The sequence below is a fragment of the Cricetulus griseus genome, chromosome 8 (genome assembly GCF_003668045.3).
Source record: "Cricetulus griseus strain 17A/GY chromosome 8, alternate assembly CriGri-PICRH-1.0, whole genome shotgun sequence".
In the NCBI taxonomy this organism is placed as follows: Eukaryota; Metazoa; Chordata; class Mammalia; order Rodentia; family Cricetidae; genus Cricetulus; species Cricetulus griseus.
In genome coordinates, this window is record NC_048601.1 from 58,673,359 (window position 1) to 58,700,838 (window position 27,480).

At 41.8% G+C, this 27,480-nt stretch overlaps 1 protein-coding gene across 11 annotated transcripts in view; it reads left to right on the top strand.

Moving 5' to 3' along the window:
- Positions 1-27,480, top strand: part of Aak1 (AP2 associated kinase 1) — a 152,729-nt gene that overhangs the window by 89,296 nt on the left and 35,953 nt on the right. For 8 of the 11 annotated variants that reach the window (XR_004771022.1, XM_035448630.1, XM_027428618.2 and 5 more), the window contains exons 6-14: positions 6,937-7,058; positions 8,772-8,853; positions 9,527-9,659; positions 11,311-11,414; positions 12,499-12,578; positions 17,526-17,680; positions 18,603-18,910; positions 22,084-22,326; positions 26,986-27,218. Coding sequence is in view for 10 of the 11 variants with exons in the window: in XM_035448630.1 (XP_035304521.1) it covers positions 6,937-7,058; positions 8,772-8,853; positions 9,527-9,659; positions 11,311-11,414; positions 12,499-12,578; positions 17,526-17,680; positions 18,603-18,910; positions 22,084-22,326; positions 26,986-27,218 (1,460 nt within the window). In the remaining variant the exon portion in view is untranslated. The remainder of the gene's footprint in view (positions 1-6,936; positions 7,059-8,771; positions 8,854-9,526; positions 9,660-11,310; positions 11,415-12,498; positions 12,579-17,525; positions 17,681-18,602; positions 18,911-22,083; positions 22,327-26,985; positions 27,219-27,480) is intronic. The other 3 variants (XM_035448633.1, XM_035448634.1, XM_035448631.1) reach the window with 1 other exon arrangement.

Consider the following 27,480-nt stretch of genomic DNA (forward strand, 5'->3'; position numbering starts at 1 on the left):
TGCTGCCCCCACAGCTAATTGTCAGATCAGAATAGAGACAGAGGTTGTTTTTCTTGTTTCCTTCTTTTTAAAATTTTATTTTGTTGTGTTAATTTGTGCTAGTTGTCCTTGCACTTAAGAAAGAGCAAGAAAGAGTTCATGATGAACCAATATATCAAGGTGAAAAATCATAGAGCTCACCTTTTTTGTCACAAAAGAGACTTTGATCTTATGGAGAATAGAAGGGTAAGGGCTCTTACCCTAAATTTAAAAGCACATGTTTGAAGATGTGTTCTTCTAACCCTCCACGATTCTCAGAGGTATTCAATTCTTTGAAATGCCTCAGTGCCAAGCTGTTTGGAGTAACGTTGAGGCAAAGAGAGGCCAGTGAGAGGTAGCTTTCCAGGCCCCCAGTAAAGGCTCTGTGAGAACTTGGAGTGACAGCTTTAATAAGGCTCTTAAGCTGTTAGGCTGGGAATAAGATCAGTGGCTTGGACTCTCAGAGAACTGAAGTGTTACCCAGCAGTAAGCAGTGGTGTTATAGTTTGGATCTAAAGTGTCACCTACAGGCTTGTGTTCTGAATGCCTTTTCCCCAGCTGGTAGGGCCTCTAGGAGGTAGAGCCTAGCTGATAGAAGCAGATCCCTAGGAGTGAGCCTTTTAGCAGATGTAGCCTGGGCCCTGGTTTCAGCCACTGTCTGCCCCTTCCTGGTGGTTCACTATGATGTGATGCATGCTACCATGCCTTCCCCTCTGGATGGATAAAAATACCCTGAAACAGTAAACCAAAATAAATCTTTTCTCCCTTAAGTTGTTTCTGTCAGTTACTGTGGGCATAGTAAGGGTGACTACAAATGGCAACCAGTCACAAGCTTGCATCCTCAGGGCTTTGCCTAAGCATGTGGCTACTCTCACTCTGCCAATGTGTGTGAATGCTAGTCAGTTCTCTCCCTCACTAAGCTCTCTTAACTTGGTACCTTCCACCTGCCCCTTTCCATTGCCATTTGCCCTTGCTTGGACTTATTCCTCTTCCTTCATGCTCTGCCCTCATCGTCTACTTTCTTTTATTCTTTCTCTCTGCAAAGATGAGAGAAATGGTCGTTTTCTTGAGTTTCTAAAGTTAGAAATCCCAAATGTCTCCTACGTAGTCTTCCACAGCCTCTCTTTTACTCTGCTCCCTTCTTTTCTCTTACCAGCCTGAAGTGTCTATGCTCATTAACTGAATGCTACACATCAGCATGGTAGCTGAGTGTGGTCTCAGAAGTCAGCAAGCGTCTTGCTAAATCCTGCCCTGCCAGCCTGACCCCAGGAAAATGGAGTATTTGACTGGCTTACCTTTTTCCATCTGTTAAGGGGCACAGTAAAGCTTAATGAGGATTCCATGGCCACTATAAGTACAAGTGCATAGGGTATGGATTGTCTGGCATGTGGTACTGAGTCCAGTATTGGCAGTAATGTCACTCCTGCCTCAGTACTTTATTCCTGTGCCACACAGATCTCCCCAGAAGTGACAGCACTGTCCTGTAATACCCCTTTTCCACATTTCCATCTTAGCACTGTGCTGGCCCAGCTGCATGGGCTGACCTATGCATCAGACCCCTCAGGCACATGTCTATCTCAGTCGTGCTGTGGCTTCTTGCTCAGAATGCTCTGTTCCTAAACAGCCCCTGGCGCAGCATCTCATTCTGGTTTCCTTATTTGAGAGGCCTTCCAGAACTGTCATTTGAAGTAGCATTCCTTTTCAGTTTACCTATATTTAACCAGCAGGGATTTTTTTTTCATAGTATTTTTCAATACCGGACAACTATAATTAGTTTTTTATTCCCACTTGGACTTTGAGCTCCAGAAGAGACTAGATTTTGTTTTTCTACAGCCGTATCACTGGAGTACTTGACATATTGTAGGAACTCAAACATGTTTTTTTCATAAGTGAATGGCAGTAATATATTTGTCAGGGAACTTTCAGTTTACTTTGACATATATTCCCTACTTGCTTCATTGTAACAGTGATGGGAATGTTATCAATCCTGCTTTACAGATAAGAAACAAGTCAAAAGAGACTTGCAGACTTAATTAAGCTCAAACATCAGAAATATTGAAGTCTTCCACCCTGAGTCCATTGTCATTGTTGAGTGCTTTGGTGGTGGTGATGATGGGGAGTAGTGACTAGGCTGGCCCAGGTTTTCACAGGACATTCTGAGAAGAGATGGAGAATGCAGGGGTGCCAACAATCTATTTCACCTTCAGAGTTTCTGACCCTCCCCTCAGATGGGCAAAGTAGGTAGAATAGATAGTGTTGTTTATTTCAGGCCAGCAGTGTGCCTCATCTTTCTCTGTTTTGTCTGCTTAATTCCTCATTCCCCAGTAGGGATTTTTGATGCTGCAATTACCATGCTATTTATTATGGATGAACTTTTTAGTTTTCTAGATAGATGAACATTCTGTATTACAGGTACAGAATGTGACTTGGAAAGGGAGAGGATGCATAAACTAGGAGGTGCATGATTTCACATAGGTCCTGTAGGGTGCATGAGGCTGGGAGAAAAATATCTACCCAATGTGGATCAAGTGATTTCATAGACTTTTAAGAACACCTGCTGAAGTACAGTGCTGGTGTAAGATCTGTGAGAGATTTCTAGGTTAGTACACCACCCTAACCCAAAGGATTTGCACTGTGCTGGGGAAGGAAATCATGAGTATGTCAGTAGTCAGCTACAGATCCCGAGCAGAATTCTGAATCATCAGCCAGATCAAACATTGGCAAACTTTGCCAGCAGAAGGGCAGATAGGACTGTTTTAGACATGATATTCATGTAATCTCATTGAATTGTTTAACTCTTCATTGGTGAAAAAGTAGCTATGTTATTCAGATTTCATTGCTGTGACAGGTACCTGAGAAAAACAAAAAGAAGGAAAAATACTTTGGTTTGCAGTTAGGAGTTTTCAGTCCAGGGTCACCTGTTCCATTGCTTTGAGCTGAGGTGAGACAGAATGTCATGGTGGGGTACTTACATAGGAAGCATAAGGAAACAAGAAGGGACTGGGGACCAGAGAGAACCTTTAAGGGCACACAACTAGTAATCCACCTCCTAAAAGCCCATTCAGCTGTGAACTCATGTGTGGATCAGTTCATTAAAGAAATCAACATTTTCATGATTGAATGTACTAGCTGCAGACCAAGATTTTAACACAGGAACCTATCATTATCATTATCATCATTATTATTATCATCATTATTATTATCATTATTATTATTATTATTATTATTATTTTATTAGTTCAAATTAGAAACAAGCTTGCTTTACATGTCAATCCCTTCTCCCTCTCCCTCCCCTCCCCCAGCCCCCCAATCCTCTGCTCCCCAGGGAGGGTAAGGCCCTCCATGGGAGTTCACCAAAGTCTGTCATATCATCCTGGGCAGGGCCTAGGATGTGTCCACAGAAACCTTTTGATGGGCATTTTGTACACAAATTGCAACATGTAGACTGCAGAATAAGTAACCTGTGGGTATGACTAGGTTTGGCCTGAAGGCCTTTCCAACACCCTCCTGTGGGTAGTAAATTCTACATATGTTTTAGGGTAGTCATAGAAGGTTTTGCCAGCAAAGTTTTCATGAATTGCCAAGATTGCTAATGGAGAGTGAGCAATGGAGTAAGGGACATAAAGACGATATAAAGAAAGCGTAGGCAACCCTGAACAAAAACATCTGCCTGGGAAGGATGACTAACTTCTTGTTGTCTAGATTCCCATGCTAGGCGCATTTCTGAATATAAAGAGTTAAGAAAGTCTGCCCATAAGCCCATTCCCATCTCCTCACAACCCCTACTGCAGCTCAGAGCTGAAGGTGGTCATGAGGTCTTGAGTGATCTGCTTCTGACTTTGCTGCCCTGGCAGCAAGTGGAGTTGTCTGTATTTTCTTACAGACATGCCTTAGGTTCATTCCAAGCTCTGTCGCTTGCTAGCCATGTTATAGTATTGACTGAATTACCATGAGCCTTACTTTCTCCATCTGTAAGATGGGAATCATAATCCATGAACTGTGCTGAGTAAAGTAATACTGGCGGTAGCTACTGCATATCAAATGGCGTCTGTTATTTATGAGTGCTAATTTGTTGTCATTATTATTTTGGATTTTTTTGGATATTAAAAAATATACCAGGAATATTTTATTGTGATTGCATTGTACCTACATACTGTTTTTTTTTTTGTAGCATAGCCTTTTTTTTTTTACAAGATTAATTCATGTGATTCATGAACATAATTTCAAGACTATTTTTCACAGATGTAGAAAGAAAAACAACCTAAAAATGTAAATGGAGGTACAAAGGACCAAAAGAAGGCCAAAAAAAAATGCCTAAATGACATGACTACTGAGGGAGGTACCACCGTTACAGATTTCAAAATATACAATGAAACCATAATAATTAAAACAGCATGATAATGACATAAACATAAACATAGTCTCACTGGAGATTCTAGGGTTAAAGGAGTCATGGAAGGAAGCAGGAGTGGCCATTAATGAAAGTGCAGCCCCCAAAGCAGTGGAGACTCAAATATATTGAAGGTGTGAGGACAGTGGGACAATACTGGCAGGCATAGAGTAGAAACATCTTTTTTTCTTCTTTTTTTAAAAAAAATTAGAAACAATCATTTTAATATCACCCCCCCCATTCCCTCTCCCTCCCATCCTCCTAAGCTCCCTACCAATCCCCCAACCCACCCCACCTGCTCCCCAAGGACGGTGAGGCCTTCCATGAGGGAATCATCAAAGCCTGTCATTCATTTGGGGGAGACCTTAGGTCCTCCTCCGTGTATCAGTCTCATATTTTAGATTCTTAAGGTGAGTTTATGCTCAGTATAGCTTGGCTGTTTCTCTTTGTGTAAATAGATTAAATTGGTGAGCTTTATAAAAAGATAGAGGTAGTAGAAATATTTTCTGCCTTAGCTTTAATTTCAGGGGAACAAATCTGCCCCAGTCATTCATAATTCTTAATTCTGTGGTGAAGAATTCTTCATCATAAGAACCTATTTACTTAGGTGCATGGCCATCGCTGCTGCCCTTCCGTACCTCTAGGTGAATAGTACAGGTGGAGTGCCGCTGGCACCGCCATTCTGATCCTCTAGCAGAACCACAGATGTAAAAGATTTCTTACACGCGAAGGTCAAAGGACACAACCTAAAAACAACATTAAAACTCTTCACAGTAGCACTAAATATAAAGTTCAGTAGGAAGCAATAATCTGTAGTCAGTTTGCAGCAAAGATTTCAAATAGTTAGAATTAGCAAATATAGACTAAAAATACATTTAATTCAGATTTTAGAAGAATTAAGAGAAAAATTTAGATATAACAATAGAAACAAGAGGATTCCTATTCATTCAGATGTTTGTAAAGAACCAGTAGGGGCTTAGGTGTTTGACTCCTGTCTTGGCTGGAACATGAATGATCCTTGAATGTGTGCATGCCCAACACGATTATTGTCTTTTTTTTTGTTTTGTTTTAAATTCTATCCAACAGTTTCTGAACTAAAATTCTAGTAGAATTGGGCAAAGAAGATTCCAGCTGTGACTGAGAGGTGGTTGTCTTTGAGGAGCTTATAGTTATGTTGCCTTTGTTTTTCCAAGGTGGTCAGTCTGTGGGGGGCCTGAAGAAAAGGACCATGGAGTCTAAAAGGGTTAGCAAGGTTTTGGGGTTTTGGCTGCCATTTTATTGCCATGCATAACCAGGTCTGTCTTCCCCCATGCTGGTCAACTCAATCCTCCACAAGAGTTAATCACCGCATCTTGACAATGTTGTGCTCAGTATTTTTTCTTTTAATCCCAGCACTCAGGAGGCAGAGGCAGAGGCAGAGGCAGAGGCAGGCAGACCTCTGTGAATTTGAGGCCAGCCTGGTCTACAGAGAGTTCCATGGCAACTAGGGCTACACAGAGCAACCCTGACTCAAAAACCAAAATCAAAAATAACAATAAAATTTGAATTAAAAATTTTTTATTTTGTATATACCATGTGCATGCTTGGTGCCTACTGAGGCCAGAAGAAGGCATTGGATCCCCTGGAGCTGGATTTACATATTATTGTGAGCCACCATGTGGGTGCTGGAAATGGAACCTGGGTCCTCTGCAACAGCAGTGAGTTCTCTTAACTGCTGAGCCATCTCTCCAGCCTGTGCCCATTCCCCCCCCCCCTTTGGAGTTCTTTTCATGGGCATAAGTGTTTCTCTAGGTCTTGGTTCTTATAACCTCCACTAAGCTAAAACTCTTAACTTAGTACCCAAAGACTTCCTTTGTTTAAAAGTTCAAACTAACAAATAACCCAAACACTCAGTAAGATTCTAACAGAGAAACTTCTTGTTTATTACCAGGCATTTTGTCACTTTGAGAAGTAACTCATATGAAAAACGTCAGTTTTGAAGGTCTTAACCTAATATAGTAAAGGCATTATTATACCCACTTTGAATTGATAGCATGGAAAATGAAACACTGAAGGGAAATGGGGAAATGGTATTTTTCTGAGTTGGGTCCTTGGGGAGGCTTCCAAAAAGAGGTAGCCTTTGTACTTGGATTTGAAGGGCAAATGATTATTTGGTAGTTGGATAAGAGGCTAGGATCATGGAGAGTGTGCTAAATTTAAAGTAGAGCAAGAGTTTGAAAGCATGATCACTGTTACTACAGAGTTGAGAAATGTGACTGGCTGTGGCTGACTAGACGTGAAAATGGGGCCCTGGTTTTCCATCATTTCAGTTTGCTCTGTCTCGCTCTCTGCCCACATTTTACCCTGTTCCTCTGTGTTTCTTCTTGCTTCAGTTGGGGTGAGTCCTGTAAAGATACATGGTGAGGAATACTTCTCTGTGCACACTCATATGATTTTGGAAATGAAGCCTTTTGTTATGTGACTGTAAAACTAGCTTTTCCCGTTACTAAGTGTCATCTTGGATTGGGTGGATTGGGAATGTTTTTCAGGTTGAAAATATCCTCTTGCATGACCGAGGCCACTATGTCTTGTGTGATTTTGGAAGTGCCACCAACAAATTCCAGAACCCACAGGCCGAGGGAGTCAATGCAGTAGAAGATGAGATTAAGAAGTAAGCCCTTTCTCCTTTCCTGGGGTTTTGTCCATTGTCAGATGAACACATTCTCTTTCAGCTTATGGATGAAGCAGTGAGAAGAATATGGTGTTGACTGGATACCTTTTCCCAAAGTGGATGTTCACTGTGGCATTGTTTGATTGTATGTGGAGGCTAAGGAGGGAATACTGGCTGGTGGACTGGCAGAAGAGTTTTAAAACTTTCTCAGTGCTCCTGTGGTCACTATATTCATGTATTTTAATTTATAATGCCACATATCCATAAAAAGATGAGTGATAATTGGAGAGGGTGGGGGAGTTGTGCATATCCCTATAACCCCAGCATCTCAGGAGCTAAGGCAAGAGAATTTAAGTTCAAGGCTGGCCGGGCCATATAGCAAGACCTGTCTCAAAAACCAAAAGGAAAACTAAAGGCTAAATGGTGGTACATACTTACTGAAGTACCATGATATTTCCAAGGGAAGTCATAGGATGGCATTATGAATCAGACAGGTGTGTGGTTTATCCTGAACTCTAAATTTGTACCTCCTTTTTCATGAGGAACTAAACCATTCTCTAGAGGAATTTATGGTAAAGAGAGCTACTGAAACCTCTGCAGTTACTAAATCAGGGACCTGACAGGAAGTCTCTCTAGATTTTTGACTCCTGTAGGAACCTCATGCCCACAATGTTAGGTTTTCCCAGGCACGATATACTCACTATGGCTTCTAGTAAATCAGCTGTCCATCATGTGCTTGCAGATGGTGAGCCTCTGCCCCCTATGTGTATCACTCAGATAACTATGCCTGAGGCAAGACCACTTCTAGTCCAAGGTCCTGATAAGACACCCAAATAAATCTCCCTGGGGCCAGATACTAGAGCAGCTTAGTTGAGTGTAATGTCAAGATATTCACTTGGGACAAGTGCTTACGTACTGTTTTCTTGAGCCAAAGATAAGAACACTGTAGTTTTAGCCTCAAAGAACCCATGTTTATGGAGCTGAAAGGATGGCACAGTGCTTAAAATGCTTGCCATGCAAATGTGAGGGCCAGAGTTTGGATCCTTAGCATTCACAGAAAAGCCTAGTGGGAATGATGGCCTGTCTGTAATCCCAGCACTTGGGAGGTGGAGACAGGGATTCTCTGCAGCAAGCTGGATAGCTAGCCTCATCGTCCCAGCAAGTGTCAAGACACAAATTGGTAGGCAATGGAGGAAGACACTCAATATCAGCTTCTGTTCTCCACACACGTGAACATGCACACTACATACATTACCCTCTCCCAGAAGAGAACACATGAATCCCCACCCCAGGCAGGGCTCAGTTTCAGAATATCCTACTTATGTTGCATCTCTGGGTCTCATGTTAAGGGTTTACTATTTTGAAAACTAATTATCAAAACTTAGTATTAGACTCCAGTGACTTATAGGGGAATTTTGTCATGTGAAGACCCCCCTCCCAAAAGGGGTTCTTTTAGGACTTTATTTAGTTCATTTGTGTCTTCAATACCCCAATACCCCAGTGTCCTAGGAGTAGAAGGTATGCTATGAGAGGATATAATAACATCATTGTACCAAGGAGAATCTTTCATTTTATCTGTACTAATATTTAATTTGCTTTTCTGCAGATTGCTACCAGAGAATTGGATTCTAGTAATGTGAAAAAAAGTTGCTTCTCCTTGATTTTAATTATAACACTGATATATTTAACAAACTATGGATCTCTTGATTGTAGATACACAACACTGTCCTATCGAGCCCCAGAAATGGTCAACTTGTACAGTGGCAAAATCATCACTACGAAGGCAGACATTTGGGTATGTGTCAACTAAGTCATCCACACCCCAGATGTCAGCAGGCCTTGGCTGATGCCTGAGCTTAACTAGCCAGGGGCAGGCGAGCACTCCATGTTGCCCACTGTTGATGATAATCTTTTTATTTTATTAGTTCATGTGTGTATGTTTGCCTGCATTTATGTCTGTGTCCCATGTGTGTATCGTGTCCTCAGAAGACAGTGTTGGATCCCCTGGAACTGGGGCTACAGATAGTTGTGAGCTGCCATGTGGGTGCTGGATATTGAATTTTAGTCTTCTGGAAGAGCAGCCAGTGCTGTTAACCACTGAGCCTTCTCCCCAGCACTCTTGATGTGAGGGGAAGCCATGGTCTCTTGGAATATGGGGTAAAAACAAAAAAAAAAAAACAAACAATAACAACAAAAACCAAACCTGCTTTGCATGTTGTTCCAGTGCATTTCGTTTGTATGGTATATTCCTAAAGAGTAAACCAGGTGAAATAGTTTTTATTAGTCATAGATAAAATAAATGTAACTCAGATGCCATAGTGTCACTCTGTGTTCTAAATTCAAGTGTCACACAGGTAATTTTATGTGGGGTTTGTGTCTGCTGGGAAACATGACTGGTACTGGACTCTCTAAGCAGATCGCTGGCTTTACAGTAAATACTAGTTGCAATCTGATCTCTTATTTTTTAGGCTCTTGGCTGTTTGTTGTATAAGTTATGCTACTTCACTTTGCCATTTGGGGAGAGCCAGGTGGCAATTTGTGATGGAAGCTTCACAATTCCAGATAACTCCCGATATTCTCAAGACATGCACTGCCTTATTAGTAAGTATTTCAAGTTTCCAGTTTCATATTTTTATTTCTAATTGCTAGTATTGGATTGAAGGATAAAGGATTAAATTCCAGAAATAAGATTGAGTGCAATGGTAAAGAAATTATTTGATATTGTTGGGAACGGTGATAGCATGACAGTCTTCACTTAGAGAAGTTGGTCTTTTTGCTGGGAAACTAAACTCTGCTTCATGATTGAGCCAGCCACACAAATGGGAATGGTAGTTGTGCTCCTAGCAGCGTAATGCTGCTGTGTTCTGCAATCTATGTGAGAGCTCCAAGTCCAGCTGACTCACTTCAAAGGATAAGAAATTCATCTTTGTAAAGCTGGAAGCAGCTCAAGTGAGCATGATTATGCTGCTGGAATGAATGTGTAATTAAGACATATAATTCCATGGAGCCAGGTTTTTCCTCTTATTTAGGTTATCACTAGATTTTTACAACAAGCATCTAAATTGAGTGTTTTATTTAAAATTCTGAAGATTTTCCTTTCTTTGTGTTATCATAGCCAGCATATGTACTAACATCCATTAACCAGATGGCAGAAAAGTAAGTTTTGTACCAGAACCTGTACAAAATGCTAAAGAGACAGATTTATTAAAAAGTCATCTTTAAAAATGCTAGTCAAGACATTTAGCAACCAAGTTTGAAAAAGCATCATAGACCATAAATTCTGAGCTACCCAGTTTGGGGGAAAGAGAAGTGGGTGGAATGTTGACCTGTGTTGAGGCCTACCTGTACCTCACCTATTCTCAAAAGCTGTAGGTTTGGTGGACTTCCGTCTGTCTGTCTGTCTGTCTGTCTGTCTGTCTAATCTATCTGTTTAATTTGAGACAGCATCTCACTATGTAGGTTTGGCTGTCCTGGAACTTACTATGTAGACCAAGCTGGCTTCAAACTCACAAAGATCTGCCTACCTCTGCTTCTCAAGTGTTGGGATCAAAAGTGTGCTCTGCTTAGCCTAGCAAAACCTGTAGATTTTAAGGGTCATTGTCCATGTTACCCGTAGAGGAAACGGAATGATTTACTCAAGTTGACAAAATTTGGGCAGTTCCACAACTGCCCTTTTCATTGTGACACTTCTCCATGAGGATAGGGTATTTATAGGATAGGAATGTGAACCTCAAGGATTGTTAGATTGTTTGAAGTCAAAGCAGTGTGTCCTAGGACTGCAGATATGGAAAGAAATGGGAGAGAAGGGCTAGTCTTGGTGTTAGTCGTAGCTTGTTTTTTAGACCTGGAGACAGAACCCAGGGATTGTCTTCCACCAAACCCTGAGTTCATGATGTTTGAAGGTTGGTTGTATTTGTCAACAGTCATTTGTTTAGCAGAGGGAATGAGCTGGGGAACCATATGCAAGATCATGGAACAGTCTAAGTCTTAGAGTAAAAGCTGCTCATTTTTATGTCGAGAGTGTGAGCTCCTGACGTTACAGGCACAGGATATTAACCTCAAGTAGCTTTGCTACAGCTCAAGGAGTTTTCTTGTTTTTCTTGCTAGGAAAAGGGCTAATTGAACTGTCTGACTTTTATAAGAATTGAAACTTAAACCACAACCCAACTTCGCTAGTAGAAAAGTTCAGTTATCTAGCTGATGCAACAACTGTTAAGATATTATGGAATAAGTTTATGTCTGTCTGTCTTAGGGTATATGTTGGAACCAGATCCTGACAAAAGGCCAGATATTTACCAGGTTTCTTACTTCTCATTTAAACTGCTCAAGAAAGAATGCCCAATTCCAAATGTACAGGTATGTGAATGGTGCTTTTTTAAACAAATTATAATTTTTAAGGATGTTTTTATTTGTTCTTTGATAATTTCATACATGTATATAATCTATTTTGATCATATCCATCCCGATTATTCCCTCTTACCTACAACACTCTCTAGCCCCTGGCCCTCCCAAATTGTTGTCATTTTCCTTTCTTTTTTGTTTTTAAATAACTTACTGAATCCTATTAGTTTGCCTGTATGCCCACAAATGTGGGGCTATGCACCTGAGCTCTGGCTACCTACTGTTGTTACATCTCCAAAGATAAATAACTTTCCCTCAACATGCATCAGCTGCTCAACTCTTCAGCAAGGAGGCTTCAGGACTCTCTAGAATTTTGATTAACTTGATCTTGGGTAGGTCTTGTGCATATAACTACAGCTGCCATGAGTTCATTAAAATGGTGCTATTTAAAGGAAATAAACATCATCTAATTGTTATTTTTGAGTCATTGTGGGTATTAATCTCTGGATTCAATGAATATTTATGTCCCTTGCTTTACCCACTACAGGACATTCAAGTAAAGCAGTTACTATAAAGAGAATTCAATTTACCCATGGAATTTAATTATGAAACTGAGACAACTACACTGCACATTAACAACCCCCTCCACTAATGCCTAGGGATTGAGCTATGAGTAGAGTGGCCAGGTTCCAGCTTGCACAGCTCACTGAGAATGGCATGTCTGTTGTGTTTGCCTTGTTTTCCTGAAGCAAGACTCTATTCACCCTGCTGCTCTTTCTTTCTTCTTGGGCATTTTGCTTCCTTGATGCATCTCATGCATTTGTCTAGCCTCCCTTCCCTGTAACAGGGAGATGAAGTCCTGGAAGTCATATTAGAAGACCCCAAATGCTACTTCTGTTAGCCCTAGTCAGACTGGTTGTTCCTTGTTTGGAGTTTTTATTTTATGTTTTAAAATAGGATCCTACTGTGTAGCCCAGGCTGACCTTGATTTCATGATCCTCCTTCCCTAACCTCCTAAGTCCTGGGATTACTGTCAAAGGTCTTCATACTGCTTATTATTTATGAAGAAATTCATATTTTTTTTATTTCAACTTCTTAGAACTCTCCCATTCCTGCAAAACTTCCTGAACCAGTGAAAGCCAGTGAGGCAGCTGTAAAGAAGACCCAGCCAAAGGCCAGGTGAGAAATGCCCTCAAGAGCTTGCATTGTGCTTGGTGTCAGCTTCAGTGGAGGTGCCTGCTGCTGGAGTCCTGTGTGGCTTTCCAGATCAGGAAAGCAAACTCTGTCTCCCTACGCAGAAACTGTTCTTTGGGAATGCCAAGAGGGATATAATAAAATGTTAAGATCTACATTTGAAAGGAATCAGTAACCTCACAGATGTATCTATTGCATGGCCATAGATGCAGGGCCTTTCTGGGATGAGGCAATGCCAGCCTTTAAGGGTTGCTGGTAGAGAATTGGCCTAACCTGTTTCTGAGCTGGTGGTTAGCCATGTTTACACCCTAGTCTGACATTCCTTTCTTCTCTGGCTCTAGCCATATTAGGAAAGTGTGATTGAAATGAAAGTCCATGAACAACAAAAGATCCCTCTAGGTCCTAGCTAATCACACTGGCATCACCTAGGGTCTTCAAGAACAGATACCAAGGGAAAGGATTGAACAAGTAAAGGAAGGTACCCAAGTCAGAGGAGACAGGGAGCAAGCCAGGAAAGCCTGGGAGGGTGGTTGGGAGGTACAAATCTCACTTCAGAGAGGAAGGAGAGGAGAGGGTAGACATGACCCAGACTACTGTACCACTTCAGGAAGGATAGCTGAAGTCCTCATCCTAGAGCCAGCCAGCAGAGGAGTCCCTTCCTACTAGAGTCTTTGCACTTGGGATTTGGGGCCTGAGAGTAGTCTGTGGGAAGGACGGCTTTAGGACATACTGGACTGGACTTTTACATTGGTTTTCACACCTGTCACAACTCAGGGTCTGCTAGACATTTTACATGGATTCCAAATGAAAAATTCTGAGGGTGACCAGGAGGTTCTCTGCCCCGCCTTTTACTGCCATTCTCCCATGGCAAGGGAATGCTATTAACAGACTATAAACAAAGACCCTGGATGACAATATTGCATTTTAAAAATATTTGATTATTAAGTGCAAATGTAATGGACAAGCAGATTCATGTGCTCATGAAGGTAGGTGCTCCCCCTAGAGGTGAGAAGAGAATAGTGGATCCCCGGAGTTTGAGTTACAGTTGTGAGCTACCCAACATGAGTGTTGAGAACTTAACTTTCAGCACCTCCACAAAAGCAGTATGTGCTTTTACCCATTGAACCACAACCAAAACAACTTATAGAAGAAAGTATTTTATTCAGGCTTAATGGTACCAGAAGGGTAAGAGTCCATCATGATGGGGTGGCCTGGCAGCAGACATGGTGGTTGGAGTAAGATGGTGGGATCTCACATCCTTTACTGCAAGCTCTCAAAGTCCGCCCCCAGTGGTGTACTTCCTCTGCAAATAGCATCGCCAGCTGGGGACCAAATGTTTAAATGTCTGAGACTGTGTGGAACATCTTATTCAGACCACCAAATGTAGTCTGGTAGTTTTGCTCCATGAAGCTCCTGGGTCCCAGGTTTCTTCATGCTTTTTACTTTCCCACTTACAACATAACCATGATCTCATGGATTAATGTGGCCGCACCCATATTCAAAGCAGCAATATCAAGAAGTAGTCAAAGAGACCATTATTCCTTAAGGTTTCTAGAAAATGCCAGATAGTTACCTGTTCTATTCTGTATATAGCCAGTTCTGTATATATACAGGTTGCAGCAAAGGCTGTGCTATGTGACCTTGACCTTAGGTAACTCTGTGTCCAGCTGAAAATGTATTATTGTGGTAAACAAAAGAGTATGCATATTTGAGAAATGGTGTTCCTGTCACACTCCCCAATTTTAAACTCTTTATTTTGAACTATTTGCTTATTTCTTCCATTTGTCCTGTTGGGTATGTTCATCTGCATGCTTTTCACAGCAAAGTGCTCCCTACCTTTTAAAAAGAGTTATTTTTGTTTATTTGTGTGTGGTGGTATGTCCAGGTGAGTACAAAGGTCAGAAGAGGTCATCAGATCCCCTGGAGCTGGAGTTATGGGCTATTGTGAGTTACTCTATATAGAGGCTGGCAACTGAACTCAGGTTGGGTGGAAGAGTAGCAAGCACTCGTAAGTTCGTCTCTCCAGCCACTAGAGAGCCCATTATAACAGCTAGTTTTAAGCAGGTTTAAGTTCTCTCTGTGCAAAACCACTGCCCCAACTATTACTCATAGTATATTTTGGAAATCCTGGGTATGGTAAAAGAGTCTCAAGATGGAGTCGTCTTGAGGAACACTGTTTTCTATATAGGAATCTCATCAATCAGCTGGGCATTGGTGGTGCATGCCTTTAATCCCAGCACTCAGGAGGCAGAATCAGGTGAATCTCTGTGAGTTTAAGGCCAGCCTGGTATATGATCAAGTTCCAGGACAGCCAGAGCTGGGAGAAACCCTGTCTTGGGCGGGATCTCAGCACATTGACTTGCTTAAGAAATTGGTTCACAATCTTTGGTCAGTGTGTTTACAATTTATTTGTCCACCAAGTATTTCTTAAAAATCTTTTTCTGTATGTATGTGTGGTGTTTTTCTTTGTTTGTTTGTTTTTGTTTTTGTTTTTTCTTACACAGAGTTTATCTGTGTAGCCCTGGCTATCCTGGAACTGGTGCTGTAGACCAGGCTGGCCTCAAACTTGGAGACCTGCCTGCCTCTTCCTCCAGAGTGCTGGGATTAAATATGTGTGCCACTACCATCCAGCTTTTTAAAATCTTTTTGGGAGGGCATTTAGTAACATTTTTACTTTTTCTTTTAAGTGTAAAAGAATTAGTGCTAAGGAAAACAAGCTTGTTTATTTTCCCGTAATTTCTTCAGTAAACTCACTTGTCACTCAAAAGTATATTTAGGGACTGGGGAGGTAGCGCAGTTGTTATTATTATTATTATTATTATTATTATTATTATTATTATTATTTGGTTTTTCCAGACAGGCTTTCTCTGTGTAGCTTTGGAGCCTATCCTGGCACTCGCTCTGGAGACCAGGCTGGCCTCGAACTCACAGAGAACCAACCTGCCTCTGCCTCCCGAGTGCTGGGATTAAAGGCATGTGCCACCAACGCCCGGTCCTATTATTATTTTTTCATTGGAAGTTCAAACAGTATGTTCTGGTCACTGTGTCCTTCACCCATCTCCCAGATCATCTTTACCTCCCTACCCATCCAACTCCACACCTTCTTTCTCTCTCTCTTTAGAAAAAAACCTAGCAAATTAGAGAGACAGAGACAGAGAGCAAGAGAGAGAGAGAGAGAGAGAGAGAGAGAGAGAGAGAGAGAGAGCGAGCAGTGGTGGCACATGTCTTTAATCCCAGCACTCAGTAGGCAGAGGTAGGTGGATCTCTGTGAGTTCTCGGCCAGTTTTGTCTACAGAGTTCCAGGACAACTAAGGCTACACAGAGAAACCCTATCTCAAAAACAACAACAGCAACAACAACAACAAAAAACCCCACCAAACAACAAAAAAACAAATAAATAAAATGAATAATAAATAAAATAATAATATAAAGAAAAAAGGAGAAAGCACAAGAAACACATATATACATACACAAAAAATAGAGCCCACTAAAAACACAAAATCAGAAACTATAATTAATTATACAGGCAAAAGGCTAGTAAATTTAAAAAAATATGCCAAACAAAGCAATATGAGACAAAAAAAATCTAGAAAAACACCAATGAGTACATATTGTGTTGATTATCTTCTTGGCCTTGGTGCCTACCTTTAAGTGTAGTTTTTATGCCTAGTAAGACTTTATTGGAGAAAACTAATTTTTCCTCTGCAAATGGTTGTCAGTTGGAGATAGATTGTTGGTTAAGGATGGGAAATCATGTCTACTTCCTCATCTACCTTGAACCTGTGCAGACCCTGTGTATGCTGCCTTAGCTTTGTGATTTCGTATGTTTGTTGGCCCCATTTTGTCTGAAGCCGTTTCCTTGGTACTCTCCATCCCCTTACAATCTTTTTACCTCCTCTTTCATCTGGCTGCCTGAGCCCTGAGGTGAGAGATTTGATGAAGACATCCCCTTTAGGGACTGAGTGTTTCCAAGTTTCTCACTCTGCGCAGTGTTCAGTTGTGGGCCTCTATGTTGGTTCCCATCTACTGCAACTAAAGGAAGCTTTTCTCATGATGTCTGAGCAAGACACTGGTCTATAGATAAAGCAGAAAATATCACCAGTAGTCATTTCGTTGCTGTGTTCCCCTAGGCCCGAGGCCCATCTAGTCTCAGGTTTTTGGCCTCCTGTCAGGCTTTGGTTCTGTCTTAAGGAATGAGCCTTAAATCCAATCAGATAGTAGTTGTTTATTCCCATAATATTTGTGACACTGTTGTACCAGTGTATCACGCAGGCACTGTTGTAAATTACAGGTTTGTGCTGGAATAGTGGTCATGAGCTCTCTTAATTTGTGCTTATCTTCAAATATCCTTAATTGAGGATGGGGAGATAGCCTAGTAGGTACAGTACTAGGTGGAGCCCATGTAGAAGCTGGATGTGTCTGTAATCCTAGCAACCCTCTACCAGGAGATGGGAGGCAGACATAGGAGAACTTCAGGTAGTTGAAGACTCGCTAGTCTGGTGTATGCAGTGCTGTGCAAGGGAGACTGTGTCAAACTAGGTAGAAGGTGAGAACCAACACTAGAAGTTGTTGTCTTCTGGCCTCCACGTGTGCATCGTGGCACATACACTCCTCCCCTCATGTCCTTGAATCTCTATTGGTTTTTAAAGAGTGCCTTGCTGAGTATGGTAATTTTGGTTGGGTGTTATGTGTTTTCTGAGTTTGAAATGTATCGTTCTGTGCTTTCCTGGCTTTAAGGTTGCTGATGAGAGATAAGATGTTACGTTGATGTGTTTGCCTTAGTAGGTGAGTTGGCATTTGGGGAAGTGTTGATTAAGCAAATCTGAATGGGATTAAGCAAAATGAAGGAATGCTGAGGATAAAACATCATGTGCTCTGCCTATCTGCTCTGTTTTCCTACATTTTAACAGCAATGTCTTTTTCCCTTTCTAGACTGACAGATCCCATTCCCACCACAGAGACTTCAATCGCACCCCGCCAGAGGCCTAAGGCTGGGCAGACTCAGCCAAACCCAGGAATCCTTCCCATTCAGCCAGCCCTGACTCCTCGTAAGAGGGCCACTGTTCAGCCCCTACCTCAGGCTGCAGGTCAGTAACTGTTTGCAGCTTGTTCCCATGCTTCTTGATGATAGTGTTAGAAGGCACAGCCTGGAGAATAATGGGCTGAGTTGCCGGTGAATGTGTATGGCAAGTGACTGCACAAGGAGGAACTTCTTTCTGTACTTCGTGGATCTGTCTCCAAGACCTCTGAAGCCTGTTGTCTGGTCCATCCACCCCATCCTATTTCCTTACTTTATATATTTCTCCTTACTTTAAAGAAACAAGGATTATTTGTTTCTTCCTTTAAAGAAACAAGGATTACTTCCTTTAAAGAAACAAGATTACTTCTTTTTGATAACTATAGAAGAATAGCATTTCATTAATGCTACATTTACTAGAGTATTTATCATCCTTTGTCCTAGTATTCTGTTATATGAGAGGAGTGAGCTTTGTTTCAAACGGAAATTGACCCAAAATAATAAGTCATAGACCACAACTATTACATCCTTTACCAGGAACAATTTTTGATAAATTTGGTGGCTGTCTATATACAGCCAGGCATTTAGATGCTAGTTGTGAAAGCTATTCATAAAATATCAAAGAATGCTTTTGCTGTGGCTATGCAAGCTGGTACAAAGACTATGTTTAGTGAATCGTCAGCTATGTGTGTATAAGGGTGATGACTACAGGACAAGTTGGCTAAATGGGATGATGGATAAGGGAAACCCCTCTGAAGGAGGCAAGTATTGAATCTTACAATTTTACCTGGGTTTGAACTATTGAAAGCACATGATTTAGCAAGAAATGGAAATCTGTTCCAAATAGAACATCGCAAGTGACAAAATGATGATGAGTGGACAAAGCTTGGGACAGTCTGCCTGCTTCTACCATTTCTCGAGTGGTAAATCAGAAAGCCATTTTTGTCTAATAAGAGTTTTGAACCCTTACATGGACTTTATTTTCATTACAGGACCCAGCAATCAGCCTGGCCTTCTAGCTAGTGTTCCCCAACCTAAAGCCCAACCTGCACCCAGTCAACCTCTTCAGCAATCTCAGCCCAAGCAGCCACAAGCTCCACCCACCCCTCAGCAGACACCTTCTACCCAGACCCAAGGTCTACCTCCCCAGGCCCAGGCCACTCCCCAGCACCAGCAGCAACTCCTCCTCAAGCAGCAACAGCAACAGCAGCAGCAGCCACAGCAGCAGCAGACAGCACCACAGCAGCCAGCAGGCACCTTTTACCAGCAGCAGCAGCAGCAGCAGGCTCAGACACAGCAGGTAAGGAGGTCTACATGACCCTTGCTTAGCATAGTGGAATTGTTACTATAGAAAGGCCTGCTAGGACAGGCATCTCTTTTGGAAAGTGCTAATATGGCCAAGAGCCACTGACCAGTGCATCATCACTTCTCCTGGATGTGGAAACTGAAGCATCAAGGTGCAGGTTAATAACTCTCAGGACTTTCGGTGTTTTCCTCAAGCTTTGGGGAGTTTACCTCAACTTAGCACCCTCAGTGAAGAAGCTACTCTCTAAGGAGATAACAGTGGGAAAAATAATGATGATGTCCTTTAGCAAACAATATCCAATAGTGTCAAGCCTCTTCAGATATTTACATTTTCTTGGTTGGGTCAGGATCCAAACAAGGCCCCCGTGTATACTATTTAGTTGGAGTATATTATTTTCCATTATTTTTAATGTATTTTTTCATTACAGTATTTTTTAACCTTGAGCACCTTTATTTTATAATGATTGATTGATTTTTTTTAAAAAAATGTGTATGTGTGTATGTGTATGGGTGTATGCACGTCTATATATTTGAGTGCATAAACTTTGAACCCTCAGAGGCAAGAGGAACAATGGACCCCTTAGAGTTAGAGTTACAGACATTTGTGGGACACCTGGCTTGTTATATGGATGCTAGAATCTGAACCCCAACAAGTTCTTTTAACCTCTGAGCCAACCCTCTGACCACAAGAAGAGGTTTATATATCTTTTACATCCTTTTTATGTCTTTTGACATGTATTTTTTGAAGGAACTGGATCATTTGTTGTTTTGCATATTTTGAACTTGGCTTTGTTACCCTTTGATGGCATTTGGTATATTCCACCATCTACTATGTAAACTGTTAATTTTTAAAAATATATTAAACACGTTTCATTAATGTGTGTGTGTGTGTGTGTGTGTGTCTGTCTGTCTGTCTGTCTGTCTGTCTATGTATGAGCTTGTGTACCATGGCATGCATGTGAAGGTCAAAGGGCAACTTTCAGAAGTCTGTTCTATCTACCATTAGGTTCTAGGGATAGAGCTCACGTTGCCTGATGTGACCACAAGTGCACTTAGTTGCTGAGCTTTCTCAGCAGACCTGAACAGGGGATTTCTAGAGACATGATCAGTATCAGAGCAGTTCTTTGTTCTTCCTGTTGCATCCCGTTGGGTGGCCAGTGCTGTCTCCTGACCATCAGTGTGCTTATGTGTTGCTTGTTTCAATTTTTCTCTTTGACTTATTAACCATTGTTGACATTTCCCAAATCCTTAAACTTACTTTGCATGGCAAAATGATGCTCTCGTAAGTGGGTCCTGGATCTCAAACTTAGGTTATCAGGCTTCTTGGCAGCAGGTGCCTTTGCCAATGAGCCATCTTATCAGCCTCTAAGGAGTTGTTTTTTATCATCTATGTAGTTACCCTGCGGTTCAGTTTGTATAGAAAAGGGCAAGAAAAGTGTAAGGTTCTTTGTTCACCAGTGTTCATTTAGGAGCAACAGTGAGTGTTTTGCTTTGTATCATTGTAAGTTCATGAATTTGTATATGTCACCATTTTTAAACATGCTCAGATTATTCAAAGTCCCTTCCAATTGGCTTTTAGATCCTTTGGATATGACTCCCAGTGGTCAATGATTTTTTTTTTTTCTCCCAGAGTGATGATTGTCCCAGGATCATTCTGCTTTCAACTTAGAGTCATCCATTTCTCTCAAGTTTTTAATGAGAATGATACTTAGAAATCCCAGTTGGTTCTAGAAATGCTACTTGCTGTTGGGTCATGTTGGCAATTGTTTCTAGGACTTTTTAGTAGATACTTAGAATTGTGTTTGTTTTATTAGAAAACATACATTATGAGTTCAGATTTAGAATTGTGTTTGTTTTATTAGAAAACATACATTATGAGTTCAGATTTATACATCTAATTCAGACTTATAAGATTTTTGTTTAAATTCTTGGCTTTTGTTGTTTTTATCTGAAGATCTTTTTGTTGCTGTTGGTAGTGAGACAAGAGCTCAACTGGGCTTGAGCTCTTGGTGGTCCTCCTGCCTCAGCTTTCTGAGTCCAAGGATTACAAGTATGTACCACCATGCCTGGCAACCTTAGAAAACTAAGCACATTATTTTCTGTGGAGTAGCTGCCAGTTGGATACACAGACTGCTGAATTTATTTTGATTTTGCTTTCTACATTTTGGATCAGTTTTGTTTATGAATGTGTAAAATAATTAAATAGTTTTAAAGTTAGATTTACATAATTTTGTCCTCTCAATCTACTCCTCATTGCTATTTTCTTCTTTAGAGTGTCCCTGTGCCACCCTTAAGGACACATCACAGCCCTTTCAGGTGTCGTCCCCCCCAATGGATGGGTCTTGGTTATTTGCTGTAAACAGGCAATTATATTCTTGCGTGTTGTTTTTGCTGACCGTTCACACTGGTAGACACATGGTATCCAGGATTATCCCAGTTAACTCACTAAGAGATCCCAGTTAACTCACTTAGAGTTTGGGGGCTTTTCCAAGACTTCACTTTTGTGTTAATAGACTCTTATTTTGAGCTTTATTAGAGTACCTAGCATGTAGTTCGAAACACTGTAGGTAGAGAGACATAAAAGAATCGCCAGAAAGATGGGTGTGGGGTGCATTTTTAGCCCTCAGCTACTTGGGAAGCTGAGGTAGCAGGATGGCTTGAACCCACAAGTTTTTGGAACAAGCCTTGGCAATTTAGTGCGACTCCACATAAAGTACAGAGGAGGAGGATCACTAGTGATAGGGTATTTGAGATTGCAGAACTTCATAAAGGGAGAGCTGTTGGGAATAACTTTGGAGAGGTCTAAATAGGTGGTAGTCACTGGTTAACATTTCAGTTGTTCTTTCAGCAACATCACTGAAGTATTCTATTCACGCAGGGAAGCATTTGCTTCTGTTCACTCCAGGCCTTAATCACTTGAGTTAAAGCTGAGCTTCCCTACAACTGTGCCTGGGAAGCAGTCTGGTGCAGTTGGAAGGGCCTGGCAGTACAAATTTTGCTGGCATGATTCTAATACCCTGGGTCCTGTCCTGAACTACTTGGCTCAGCTACCAGGCTTTTGCTGGGCCCACCCTTTGGCTTCAGCATTGTCTTTATAGTTATTGAGACATTAGTCTTTTGTGAATGTGGTTCTGTGATAGATTCATTTCTTGCCACTCTCCTGTGCAGTTTCAGGCAGGACATCCAGCAGCCCAGCAACCAGTCACTGCTCAATTCCCTGTGGTGTCCCAGGGAGGCACTCAGCAACAGCTGATACAGAACTTCTACCAGCAGCAGCAGCAACAGCAGCAGCAACAGCAGCAGCTGATGACTCAGCAGGCTTCCCTGCAGCAGAAGACTGCTGTGGTATTACCACAGCCTCAGGCACAGCCGGCCACAGCCCCACAGCCAGCTGCTGCCCAGGAGCCTGCGGTAAGAACCAGCAGGGGTTGGCCTAAGACTGAAGAGAGTGTGCAGTGAGGCTGGGGAAAGGGAAGGGAAGAGGTAACAGAAGCTCTAGGGGCCTCTGAGTTAGGGTAAGGATGCTCTCCTATCCTAGTTGTTGGACTATTTCATTTTTTCCTGATAGATCCAAGTGTACGGAATCCTGTAGAAAGTAGAGATTGAAAGAATATTTCTAGACTATTTATAAAGAACCTTATTTTTCACACTGAAGTTATGCTGGTGGAAAAAGTGGTTCTATGTCTTGGTCAGTGCTACTGCTGAACAGCCAGGGACTTGGGAGCTGTTCCTTTTTCAGGGCCAGTTTGATTTGTTGTGCCCATCTCTGTATCTGGAGGTTCAGGTGGTGTCTTAGTTAGTGTTCTGTTGCCATGAAGAGACGCCATGACTACATCAACTCTTATAAAAGAAAGCATTTAATTGGGGCTTGCTTGAAGTTTCAGAGGTTTTGTCCATTATCACCATGGCAGAGAGTATGATTGCATGCAGGCATACATGGTACTGGAAAAACAGCTGGGAGTTCTACATCTGGATCTGCAGGCAGAAGGAAGAGGGAGTCATTGAACCTGGCTTGGGATTTTGAAGCCTCAAAGCCCACCCACAGTAACATAATTCCTCCAACAAGGTTGTACCTCCTCTAACAAGTTCATACCTCCTAATCCCTCCCGGGTAGTACCACTCCCTAATGACCAAGCAATCAAATATATGAGACCATTGAGGGCATTCTTATTGAAACCACCACAGGTGGCCCCACATTTACCCTAAATTCTGATACCATTTTGTTTGTTCTTCATTCCAAATGACCTAGTTAAGTATATCATTTGAGTTTGCCATGCAGCGATGTTTGTCTGTTTGTCTGAACCATTTGCCACAATATAACCCCTGTTTTCAGAGCATCCTGAAACTGGAACCATTTTTGTCAGTTTAGAGATTGGGTCTAGTTTTAGACATTGACTGAATGTGGCAGCAGACCCTATTATGACCAGCCTCTAGTTTCAGAAAACCTCAGAAACTCTGGCCTGTTTTTTCATGAGTAACCTGTGGTCTTAGTTAGGATTTCCATTGTTGTGAAGAGACACCATGACCATGGCAACTCTTATCAGGACAACATTTTATTGAGGTGGCTCACTTACAGTTCAGAGGTTCAATCCATTATCATCATGATGGAGAGCATGGTGGCGTGCAGGCAGATATGGTGCTGGCTACATCTTGACCAGAAGGCAGCAGGAAGTCAACTGACAGTCACTCTGAGGGAAGTTTGAGCAAAAAGAGATCTCAAAGCCCGCCCCCAAAGTGACACACTTCCTCCAACAAGGCCACACCTCCTAATAGTGCCACTCCCTTTGGGGGCCATTTTCTTCCAAACCACCACAACTGTATTGTGTACTCAATCTTCTGAATGGGAGTAATAGAAACGTCTGTTGTAATCAAAAGGTATTTGACTACATAGCCAAGAATGTTTGTATATCTAGCTATTCTCATTCTCAAGGAGGTCCAACAACTAAACCAATGAAGAGAAGTGAGAAACCATCTTTCTGAGGATTCATTTCCTACAGAGAATTTGTTGCCCATCCTAAACCAGAACACTTACATACCTTGAAAAGAAACAGTACTGTAGATAGATTGTGTTCTTTCTGTTTCTACTGAGTGTATGCTCGGTGTCTACCTGTTTGTTTCTGAAACAACTCAGTCTTTTACAGGAATATGGTAAATGGACATCGTTTGTACTTTTGACTTACAGTAAACTGTTTCTGGATAATGGAAAAAGGTTCTAAAAATATTGCATGAAATAGCTAGAGGGGATCTTAAGTATCTAGTTCAGTCTCCTCATTTTGTGGAATTAGAAACTGAGACCTAAACTAGGAATTTACTACTCAAGACATACTGAAGGATTGTACTAGAGCTGGGGCAAGGATCAAGAACCCTGACCTGTGTCGTGTCTGGGGACAGTAATAACAGATGCTCCTCAAGAGTGGTAAGATGTCCATTGTTGCTGAAGACACTTCTTAAGAGTTTCTTCTCTGCTTTCCCAGACAAAGGGTCTACTGTCTTGGGAGTGAACCCTCAGCCTTCTCATAATCCTAGATGAGCCAGCACTGAGCTCTGTGCCCTGGGTGTTGAATATAGGCTTCCACAAGGTGGAAGCCAACTGAAGTCTGTGTTGGCATATTAAAAAAAAAAAAAAAAATCCCCATGAGGTAGTGTTGATACAGCTTGCTGCTCTTGCAGAAGACTCAGCTTCTATTCCCAGGACCCATGTTGGGCAACTAATAGCTATATGAAACTTAAGTTCTAAAAGGATCCCTTGCCTCTGGTCTCCTCAGGCACCTGAGGAGGCAGACACACACACACACACACACACACACACACTTAAAATACTTTTTAAAAAACAAGTCCCTGACACAATAGACACCAGACTCCACCCTTTTACTTTCTTCTAGGTGTACCCCTCCCTCATGCCCCTTTAAAAATTTTTTAATTTAATGTATTTATTTTGAGACTGGGTCTCACTGTTTAGTCTAGGGTGGCTTGGAACTTGCTGTGCAGGCCATTCTGGCCTTGAATCTACAGAGCCCTGTCTCTACTTCCCAAGCACAGATTAATGTCACTCACCAAGGTTTCTTGAGTCTTTGCCCCTTTCTAATCAGTTTTTGGAGGAGGAGACAATATGATGCAGAAGAGCCCCAGCCATAGTCAGGTTCAATGGCCAAGTGGTCTAATGACCTTGGTTGACCTGTTAGCCTCAGTGGACTAAAGATCCTTTTCTCACTCGGAAATGAAGGTTCTGGTATTTGTTTTGTAAGGTCTGTTTCCACTTGTTTTCTTTGATTCTCAATGTTCTTAAACCTGCCTTGTGGAGTTGCTATCAGAGCAGATGATGAATGGAGATACTATATATTACAGATTGAGAGTTCTTTGTCCAAAGTGCTTGGAACCGAAAAGTACCTGAGAGTTTCTCATACTTATATCCATATGGAGCTATCTTGGAGGTGAGATCCAGATCAATAGACAGAATTAAATTATTTCATAGGCACTTGCACAGTGAGATAATTGTATATGGTATTTTGCCTTTGGGCTGTGGCCTGCTATATGAAGTCAGTTGTAGAAGTTTCCAATGTGGCATCAAGTCAGGGCTCAAAAGTGTTGGTTTTAGAGCCTTAACTATTTCAGGTTTTCAGGTTAGAGATGATCAGTTCTTTCTGTCTTGGAGATGTGTCTCAGGGTCCATTGCTCACATGTCAGAGGAGGAATCCTCCCACTGGAGGCATCTGTTAGGTGTGCTGCATTTGAAGAAGTAAGAAAAGAGGCAGTGTTCTCTCAATAGTGGGGATGCTTCTTCAGAGTCCATCGTGGGCCCTGAAGGAATATGCACTGCCAGCGCTCTGACCTTCACAGAGCTCTCTGCTTCCTGGTGGGCTGTCACCCTTCCTGGCTTAGTTTGGTTGACAGTTTGAATGACAGTTGTGCTGTCATTCATCTTGTTGGTGTGGCGGTTGGCATACAGACAAAGGTAGTTAGTGTGCCTCAAAAAAAAAAAAAAAACATTCCAAATCCTAAGGACAACATGAGGACACTCTTCTCTGCTGTAAACATCCTGACCCACTGAGGTTTATGTCCTGGTTTCTTAAATTCTTGATGTCTGTCTTCAGAGACACAACATAGGAGCTGAGCTTCAGTGTGGAGAGGTAGCTCTCACTTGAGTGGAGGGATTGGAGGGAAGGGATAGTTAAGTCCCGGAGGCACTCAATATCTAGGCTTTTTATTTCCAGATTGGCAAAACTAAGGAAAGGGCTTAGGTGGCTTTCTGAATGTTTTTAGAATTATTTTGCTTGATACAGATGGCTAAGAACCACTTACATGTTCTTAACTGCATTCCCACTTGTTTACTGTTCTGTGGACCACTTCTCAAGAGTCCTTCTATTAGCCTAGTCGTAATTAAGGCTTTTCTTCTGTCTCACTGTATTTTCCACTGATCTTCAGTGCCATTTCTCAAGGAAGATTGGAGCAAGTAACTCCCACTAAACCAGTGTTGCTCTTTTGCTGTAGGGTTGAAACAGAAAAGTTCCCATCAGTGAAATGAAGGCCTTTAACAACATAAAACAAGAGCTACCGTGTTTCAGTCACCCTGGGATTGTCTGATCCACTCTACTTAGTGTAGGAGGTTGTCCACAACTCTCACCAGAAACTGTCATGCTCCAGAGCATCTTGGCTGGAATGTGTCTTCTCTTCTAGCTGTAATAGAAGGTAGAATGTATTGCCTATCCCATGGAAGCATTCCTGGTGAGGTGCTGTTTGTCCTCAGACCTTCTAGGTTTTTAGGCTGGAAATAGCTTCTATAGTCTTAGGCTGGTAGCTCCATTACATCTAGTTGACTTGCATATTGAAGCTAATGGAAACGGAATGTGTATAAGAACTAGGCAGTCCCTTGGTGATGTCAGTCTCCCATGCAGCTCAGATGGTTGGTGCCTTGGTTTTCTTTCTGGTGCTGTTGATAACCTTAGCCATCCAAATCTTTTATGAGCAAATGAGGTGTTATTATACTTGGTTATTGATTTGTTTTTCCTTTTCCATTTCCTCCTCTTCTTTTTTGTTTGTTCATAATGAAGGTTTGCACTTTTCTCTCCCTAGCAGATTCAAGCTCCAGCAAGACAACAGCCAAAGGTTCAGACAACTCCACCTCCAACCATCCAGGGTCAGAAAGTTGGATCTCTCACTCCTCCATCATCCCCCAAAACCCAACGTGCTGGGCACAGGAGGATTCTCAGTGACGTAACACACAGTGCAGTCTTTGGAGTTCCTGCCAGCAAATCAACCCAGCTGCTCCAGGCTGCTGCAGCTGAGGCCAGTCTCAATAAATCTAAGTATGTTTGTTCTTACCATGTGGACAACGTCTATTCTGGGTTACCGCTGTGTGATTCTTTGCATAAGTTTGTGGAGATTTAAACATATTTAAGCCAAGAGAGACTTGAGGAACAGTAGGTGATCTTGGCATACAAAGTTAGTGGTTACTATTTATTTTTCTTTGTGATAGAGTGACTCTGCCACTGAACAACATTCCGAACATGTGGTGATAGCTTAGTAGCATATATTCTAGATCCTGGAAGGTCAGCGGCAGCTGAAATG